This window comes from Amphibalanus amphitrite, unplaced genomic scaffold (assembly GCF_019059575.1).
Source record: "Amphibalanus amphitrite isolate SeventyFive unplaced genomic scaffold, NRLGWU_Aamphi_draft 000258F_arrow, whole genome shotgun sequence".
In the NCBI taxonomy this organism is placed as follows: domain Eukaryota; kingdom Metazoa; phylum Arthropoda; class Thecostraca; order Balanomorpha; family Balanidae; genus Amphibalanus; species Amphibalanus amphitrite.
Genome location: NW_024881753.1, coordinates 430,829 through 439,500, shown reverse-complemented (window position 1 = coordinate 439,500; position 8,672 = coordinate 430,829). Strand labels below are relative to the sequence as shown.

Genomic DNA, 8,672 nt, shown 5'->3' with positions numbered 1-8,672 from the left:
GCCTTTGACGGCCTACTTATGTAATTCCTTTGGGAAGCATGCAATATCTACGCGTCGAAGACGGGAAAAGTCCATAAGAGTAGGTTAAAGATATGCATAAATATATTCCATCTTGCAAAGCGACACATAACAACAAAAACTGATTGGTCTCGGGGGCGTAGATTACAAGTGAAAACCGTAACTGCATATCGAACGCAAAATGTCAACGGCGAATCGCCTAGGAGAGGGTTTATCGCAACAAAAGGTAGCATTGACCGGTGTTTACCTTTTGAATGGAACCAAAGCCATTTGTCAGACGGACATAAAGTGAAGTGACCCGACACACGCGATAACAGGGTAAGCCCACGACCATTTAATGATGATCATGAATTACCATCACCGATTGTTGGACAACAGAGCCGCGGTGGTTGATATCGATAGTACAATGTTGCAGGACTCCTGTCACACCAGTGTAACACTGCTCCATCCAACACAACGCCCGCCGAACCTCGACCTCGAGTCACTGCGCTGCCAAACACACCGGCGTCCACGTCCCCCGTCTTCAGCCTCCCCTCCCCCCTCCCCGTGGAATGTATCACTACCTTCCCCCGGGGACTCACGACTCGGAGACCAGGCCGCGCATCTGTCGGACGGCGGCCACCAGTCGCGGCGGCAGCGGGGGCTGGCCGGCGGCGGCGATCACCCGGCCGTACTCGGCGGCCGGACAGCGCAGCAGTGTGCTGAGCGCGTGTAGAGACTCGGCCAGACGCAGACCCAGGTCGTCCAGCACGTTACCCAGGTAGTCTGCCGGAAACGGAGAGGTAATGTAAGGGTGCACCAATGCTTACAGGGACTTCCTCAGCGGAGATAATATACAAATAAAACAAAGCACAGTAGAACAGCAAAGGAATATAACTGGGTAACTGGAACAAATAACCGATAACAAAATAAACAGAATATCAGAAGTAAAACTACAGTTCGATCATTCATAAGAATTGTAGACCTTTTATGGACGAAAAAAATCCGATCCCGTAAGTCGGTATGTACTAACTTGGCAATGTAACCAAAAGGCATCGAGCCATCGACCCAATGTACCCACCGATATCTGCGACGAGCTGCCGGGTCATGCCCGCCGAGATGTGCTGTATGCGCACTATGGTGTCGGCGTACACCTGACAGGCGCCCTCGGACAGACAGCTGATGATGTAGTGCACCACGGACGACTCGGACTCGCTCCGGCCGCCGCTCACACTGGAACTGGGAACGGCGTGCGGGAGTTAGAGCGGGGGAGGGGGTGTGGTGATGGGGTGAGAGGTACAAAAACATACCCAAAAACATACCCAGGCTACCCACCAAAAGTGGCAGGCAAATATTTCTAGGAGAGTTAGCTTAGAAGCCAGTTTAAACGAGCCGAGGCCTCTTGCACCAAAATCCTCTTGCACCAATGCTTGGATTATTTTGCATCGTATACCCAGTCCAAGCCTCAAATGTAACAATTTGCGTGCAAAATTTAGCAAGCTCATGTAGGATTATGTACTGGGCTATTGCAAACAAATTTACCAACGTTAGGTTAGCTTATTCTGAAACCGGTTTTTCGATTTTACCTAGCTAGGTAGTTTGGTGCAAGAGGCCTCCGTTCAGCACATCGAAACCTACATATATGGGACCACCCTGTCCATTGTCCAACAATTGCAACCAACCGCACATAGGCACTTATTTCCTGTAATGCTTCAGTCTTGTAATGTTGGCTATGGCGATACGTCTGGATCCGCTTACCTGTATGGCATGACGCCGGACTGGAGGGCCCGTCCCAGCGTGGGGTCGTGCTGCGTCATGAACGGCTCCAGGTGCTGCGGCAGCGTCATCAGGTACTGGCCCACCTGTCGGAGAGAACGGACCCGAGTTAGAGCTGTGACTGACGGCTCGTGCTGCGGCAGCGTCATCAGGTACTGGCCCACCTGTCACACAGAACGGACCGAGTTAAAGCTGTGACTGTGACACAGGGTACGACAAGCTAAACGGACAACGAATCAAACCGCTTCAGTGCCGGCAAACATCACAAAATACAGGGGCAAACAATCAGCCAACGGCTTCTCACCGGCACTGCCATCAAACCGACACTTCTAAAACTGTGGCCTCAGGCAGCCTCAAACTTGTGTGGTGCATCTGTGTGGTGCACTCCTGCGTGTACTCCGTACCTGAGTGACTGAGTACTCAGTACTCCGTACCTGAGTGATGTACTCCTGCGGCGTGTAGCTGAAGTCGGGCAGGTCGGCCGACAGGCTGGCGCCGGCGCCGCCCCGTCCCTCCCAGTCCACCGTCTCCACGGCTTTCAGCTGAGAGCGGATCGGCGCGAACATGGCCCGGAACGCCACCTTCTGTACCTCCTCGTTTGTGGAGTCGAGCAGGCGGTGGCACGGCTCCAGTAGAACTAACGAGTCACCTGAGGAAGGGGGGGGGGGTGAGGTGGAGTCGAGCAGGCGGTGGCACGGCCCCAGCAACACCACAGAGTCACCTGAGGGGGGACGGGGGGGGTATGGTGGAGTCGAGCAGACGGTGGCACGGCTCCAACAGAACTAAAGAGTCACCTGAGGAGGGGGGGGGGGAACGGGGGGGTGAGGTATGGTGGAATCGAGCAGGCGGTGACACGGCTCCAGCAGAACTAAAGAGTCACCTGAGGGGTGAGACGGGGGGAGGGGGGGGGAGGTATGGTGGAGTCGAGCAGACGGTGGCACGGCTCCAACAGAACCACAGAGTCACCTGATAGACATGGCGGGGAAGAGAGATATACTACACATACGGAATGAAGAGAATATGGGCCATGTCCAAAAAGATATCCCCATGCTTTCTCAAAACAATATTTTCTTCTAATGGACAACAACATAGCTTTGCCTCAAGAAAATAAGATAACTTTGCAAGCCGGAAGGATTGATTGACTGCATTTTTTTACGCAGACGCACTGACCCATCCCTACACCTTTATCCGGTGCGTGTGACTCACCCTCCGCGACCCTGTCGACCAGCTGCTGGTACCGGCTCTGATCGCCGGCCGGCAGCAGCCGCGCCGCGCTGAGGTGGGCCGGCACACCGCCCGGCGGCTGGGAGAGCACACTCAGTACCCGCTCCTCCAGTCGACTGGTCTGGGTCATCAGGTCACCTGGGACCAGACAGACACCGGGTCAGAGCACACTCAGTACCCGCTCCTCCAGTCGGCTGGTCTGGGTCATCAGGTCACCTGGGTTCAGACAGACACCGGGTCAGAGCACACTCAGTACCCGCTCCTCCAGTCGGCTGGTCTGGGTCATCAGGTCACCTGAGGTCAGACAGACAGATCAGAGAGACACCGGGTCAGAGCACACTCAGTACCCGCTCCTCCAGCCGGCTGGTCTGGGTCATCAGGTCACCTGGGGTCAGACAGACACCGGGTCAGAGCACACTCAGTACCCGCTCCTCCAGTCGGCTCGTCTGGGTCATCAGGTCACCTGGGGTCAGACCAAATAAACAGTCAATAGGAGACCACAATGCAAACAAAGCGACTAAAAAGTAAGCGAAAAATAAAATATTTTATAGACGCAGTCGAACTCCGTGCAGAAAAGCAACGCAAAGTTAAATTATTGACATCAAACCTCACGCAGAACGAGCCGATCTCCATCCGTTGATACTCACCTATGGCCTGCAGGAGCCGCAGACTGGCGTGGAACACGGTCCAGTCGGAGCCCGCGCTCGGCTGGGACTCCAGCTGTTTGGCAGTGGCGTTCACATTGGACAGCTCCGTCTCAAAGGCGCACTGAAATACGAAAGGCAAAGCCAGCCATACTTTTAGAGCTTCAGGGCATACCGAATGCAAAGAGCGCAATTCGCAGTAGATTGCGAAAAATTTTCGTCTTCTATATTGAAGCATAGTTCGCTTTGCTTCCATTTTCCCGTCAAGTCACACATTCAAAACGATGTCAGAAATTCGTCTTTGTAGCATTCTGCTTAACCAGTGACCACGGTTCTCAAACGACGCACTGGAAGCAAATCGCTCATGCCCTAACCCAACCGACACAACCACCTCTGCACTCTCTTTACCTGGAATGCGTCAAGCAGCTGTGGCAGGCAGTAGCCGTAGGTGAAGGACAGGCACCGGTCCAGCGCCGAGTGAAGCAGCGTCATCAGCTTACTGACGGAGGAGCCGACGGCGTCCACACGCTCCTGCAGGTCCGCGCCGGACGGAACTGATCGAGGGGAGGGGCGGGAGAGTTAGTAAAGGAACCTTGGGTTACAAAACCAATAACTATGTTGTGCAGCATAAGGAGGCATGACGAAGAAAAGGGACTGAAAGCCACTCCTGGCTCATCTTGTCTCCTGACACGCCCATTAACTATCTCCAGCTTTACACATTCCCTGACTCACCGAGTGCCTTGATGGTGGGCACAAGCAGCTGCTCCTGGTAGCGTCCGTAGCGCTGCAGCTGGGTCACGTACGGAGCGTAGGCCGCCTCCACCAGAGCAGACGCCGCCGGCACCGAGCCGCTCGAACCTGAGGGACGAAACGGCAAACAGATGAGTTATACTACAACCCCAAACACTATAAGAAAAAGAGTGTAGGTGCAGTCCCGTAACATATTAAGCAAAGCGATAGCTGCTTAAAAGGTCGAAAGCATTTGTTCACGAAAACCGAAGCTCGATCCGTTCCAGGACTTCATCCACGAAGTCGATGTCCTCAGACGTCTGATGATTCCAAAACTGGCGAGTTGAGCCGGATCGTCGAACGCTCTATGTTACACAACTGACCTGCCGTGGCGTCGGCGGCCTGCAGCAGTGTGGTGACCAGCCGGTCCGTCACCCTCTTACACTCCTCCAGCAGCTGCAGCGGGTCACTGTGCTCCTTGGTAGCCGTGTCTGTGGGAAAGGGAACGGTTCACCGAGGAAATGGTGGCACCAAAAGTAACAGCCCGCCTACTTACTCGAAGTAATGAATTTGAACTGAAAAATACACACCAAAAGACTGCCCTGCGAAGTTAACAGTTTAGCCCGTAGCTACATACCATTCACGAAACGTATCGTCCTGCGTAGACGGTGTAGGTGAACAACAGTTTCATTAACTTGGCGTTGTTCCTTGCGAATATAGCGATGACAAAACACCCTATCGTGAAATAGCTGCTCACCGAGACAGGAGGCGACGCTGGGCTGGAGGGAAGCCAGAGTGTCGGCCAGGACACAGCACAGGGTGCTGGCCGGACTCAGATGGGGCATCACCTGCTCCAGCCAACGAGTCTGACGAAAAAAACGCATCGGTACCGTAAGTACTTGGTGCTTTAAATAACGACACATTTAAACGAAACACTTTATTTCTGACAACTTAACGCTTCAATGACGACCAATTAGCGACAAAGTAAGCAGCGCACGCAGCATAACTTCAGAGGGTACGGCGATGAGGTGTACAGCTCCGGTTGATCACTCCACAGCGCAGCCTGTGGTACTCAGCACCCCGTGTGCGTTTCCCGAAGCTGACCTGCGTGTGCCACGTGTCGACCAGTGTCTCGGAGAAGGCCGTCAGCCACTCGAGCACGCCCTCCTCCTGGCGGGCCTCGAGCTGTGCCGACCAGCGCCGCTGCAGTTCGGCGCGCTGGCAGCGCACGTAGTACTTCTCCAGCTGTGGCAGCCGGGCCATCTGCCTGAACACCTCCACCAGCACCAGACTGCGGGCTGGGGGAGGGGGGGGACAGGGTCAGCATACAGTCACAGTCTCAGACTGCGGGCTGGGGATACGACCAGGATCAGCATACAGTCACAGTTTCAGACTGCGGGCTGGGGGAGGGACAGGGTCAGCATACAGTCACAGTTTCAGACTGCAGGCTGCAGCAGAAGAGGAGGAGACAGGGTAAGACAATGGACAGAAATTAGGCATAATGCTAGCATGACTTTATAGGTTTTTTTTTCTCAATTGCGTCAGTTTCCGTCGGAATAATTGCTAGAGAAAAGCAAAAAAACTGCTTCCAATCGATTTTCTATTCTTTTTAAACACCTCCCACACCATCCCATTCCCGGTTATACCGCCGCAGATCTGTAGTGCTGTTCTACGGACATGTATCTTTTCCACGTACCTGTGTCGTTGTCTGTGATGGCGGCCACCAGGTGCGGGCTGGCCGTGGCCTCCAGCCGGTTCCTGTGCTCCTCCAGCGTCTGCCGGCGCTCCTCGTAGTCAGAGACGTGTCCCAGCACGTCCAGACTCTGCTGGAGGGCGGCCACCTTGTCGGCCATCTGCTGCAGGCTGCCGCTCTCCAAAACCTGGGAACGGGTTGAAGAGTCACCGGCCGTAACTGTAGAGTACTAACTACCGCCGTTCAAAACCTGAGCGAGGAGGAGCCGCGGAGTCACAGGGCGACTCGGTAAGGTAGCGGATACATGTGCGTCTGCCGTCATAATAAAACCGTTGTATGAAAAGATCGCAATATCGTTGCAGAAAGATCGTTGCACGCTTAAGTAAAGTTCAAGTTGGGCTGCAAGATGGTTACTGATTCCCGCCCTTGTCGATGTATTTTTTTTTCTCAAACATTTCCCCGCAAAACTGGCAATACCTATCTATAAGAATGCGATAAACGCAATACATTCTATTATTGACAATTTTATTTCCCGTTATATTATGATCTAGCTCTCAGACTCCCCGGCGCAGAGAGCGACTTCCTCACCTCCTCAACGTCTGCGGAGAGTGTGGTCCAGTTGTCGGCCTCCTTCAGCGCCTGGCAGGTGCGCTCCATGCGCGACTTGACCGTGTCGAGTCGGGTCAGCGTGCGCATCGATTGAGCCGTCTCCTGCTCCACCTGATAACGGCGGTAAACATCGGGGGAAATCGAGAATAAGTAAGCGCATATTGCTGTGGGAGTGATATTCATCGGCGAGAAACGCTCCTTTATTAATAATCATTCATCGGGCGGGAAACATTTTATCGTAAAAATAAGCATTCGTCGTGCATCTGATCTTCATCTGATACAGACCTTCAGGGTCACAAATACGAATTGAGTTTACGTTTTACGAGTGTGTTCACTGTAAAAAACGTCACCGAGATCCCCAGCACCTACCTTCACGATGTCGGCTTTTGCGACGCTCATCTGTTCGCGGAGCCGCGCGGCCTCTGCTCTGACCGCCTCCACGTCCCGCACCAGACGGGGCAGGCTCTGGAGGACCTGGCAGATGACAGGAACAGCGTCACAGCTCAATGAACCAAGGTAGGCCTCCTTCGCCATCTGAATACAATTCAGCTTCAGGCTTTGCATGTAACAAAACATTTTGGCCCTTGTTGACATTGGCTGGCAGCAAAAAAGTAAAATTAGTAGGTAAAAAGGGACCCAGCAAAAGCATTGACTACTACACATGGGTGGTAAGTGCTCTTTGAAAACTGCCTATAAATAAAGTTGCATGCATTTGTGTACCTGATGACTTGTTTCATCCAGGGAGTTGTTCACTTCTTGAATAAAAAGCTGTAATTTCATTACAACTGTTGCAGCATGGCCCTGTGAATAGATGATCAGAACAGCTTCAACTAGATCACAGAAAACATTTTACAATGTTGCAAAACTTAACACACCTAATAGATACAAAGGCTTGAAGCTTCAACAAGTTACACTTGCCAACAGCATTCAAACTGAAAGCAAATGAGCCAATTGAGACATTGAGACAAAATATAGGTAGGGTTATTCAGTGCATTATTAACCAGTTAACCCTAAAATGGCTGATATAATGGAGTTATTTAAAAAGTATACCTCAGGATTTTCTTTCATCTCTGGTGCTTCAAAAACTTGGCCCACCCACTGCTTCACATCAAACTTCTCATCAGAAAAAGCAGAAAGATCCCTGCAGAAAAACAAAACAGGAAGACATCAGAGTCATGTCAAGGCACCCTGTTGGTGGGAAAAAAACTTCCTTTGCTGTTTGAATGGCAAACAAATGGAACGGTCACCCATCTATCTATGGTGGCTTGTACTGGTAGTGGTACCTACAGCATTGTTGATCTGTTTGAACAGTTATAGCAGTTCCCACTTATTACTGTAATGGTACAAGGCAATACAATGATACCAACATAAGACCAATGGAGCTTTAAAGTCGAAGTCAAATAATTTGAAATAGATGACAGGCGATAAGTACCGGTCAATGGACCACGAAATCCTGATCCAAAGAATCAGCTTGAACTTCTATTGAAAATGAGGCTCAGAACTCTTCATAAAGAAGACAAAAAATCATTGTAGCTCATAACCTATACTCAACTCACATTTTTTTCTCAGACAAGTTGGACAAGTCAGGTGTCAGAAAAGGCGCTTCAACTTCAACTTATCAGCAAACTACTGGGCACTGGCTGTTGTTACTATCACCAGGCCCCATCCGGTGCAGGCAATAATGTCCTTCACAATAACTGCAATAGCAATTCACGGATGCAATAACAATACTTATTTAAGCATTCCACAAACATGCATTGTGATATACGCTTAAACAAAACAAACATACAATTCTCTGCCTACGTTTTAATGTCTTTTATGCGCCATAAGCGTCTATATTATCTAAAACACCTGCTCGAAAGTGAGCAGTTTCTGCTTTCGCAGATCCATGCCACTTTTGACCAATCACCTGTCTGAAATTCAATGTTACAAGTGCATTGATTGGAGAATCGTAATAAATTTCCTCAGCAACAGCATAAGCAGTATTTTAGAACAGAGTT

General features: G+C 51.3%; 1 protein-coding gene across 2 annotated transcripts; it reads right to left on the bottom strand.

The window, feature by feature from the left end:
- Positions 1–84: 84 nt before the first annotated feature.
- Positions 85–8,509, bottom strand: LOC122386654 (conserved oligomeric Golgi complex subunit 7-like). Of its 2 annotated transcripts, none has more exons than XM_043376058.1 (17): positions 8,229–8,509; positions 7,723–7,813; positions 7,393–7,473; positions 7,042–7,146; positions 6,652–6,783; positions 6,067–6,250; positions 5,475–5,668; positions 5,128–5,236; positions 4,754–4,861; positions 4,374–4,499; positions 4,050–4,195; positions 3,645–3,765; positions 2,980–3,135; positions 2,208–2,422; positions 1,756–1,937; positions 1,079–1,236; positions 85–783 (listed from the first exon to the last, which is right to left on the bottom strand). In XM_043376058.1, coding segments are annotated over exons 1-17 (2,298 nt in total). In that variant the 5' UTR covers positions 8,231–8,509; the 3' UTR covers positions 85–595. The 2 variants fall into 2 exon arrangements, with proteins under 2 accessions (XP_043231993.1, XP_043231995.1); XM_043376060.1 differs by having other exon boundaries at positions 1,756–1,859.
- Positions 8,510–8,672: the final 163 nt, after the last annotated feature.

Bases quoted from the DNA above. Each gene is read 5' to 3' on its own strand.
- LOC122386654 (XM_043376058.1), bottom strand. The intron at 6,784-7,041 runs GTAGGTGCTGGG...CGCCGTTATCAG, and splicing joins CAAAAGCCGACATCGTGAAG to GTGGAGCAGGAGACGGCTCA. The intron at 4,196-4,373 runs GTGAGTCAGGGA...CCCCTCGATCAG, and splicing joins GCCCACCATCAAGGCACTCG to TTCCGTCCGGCGCGGACCTG.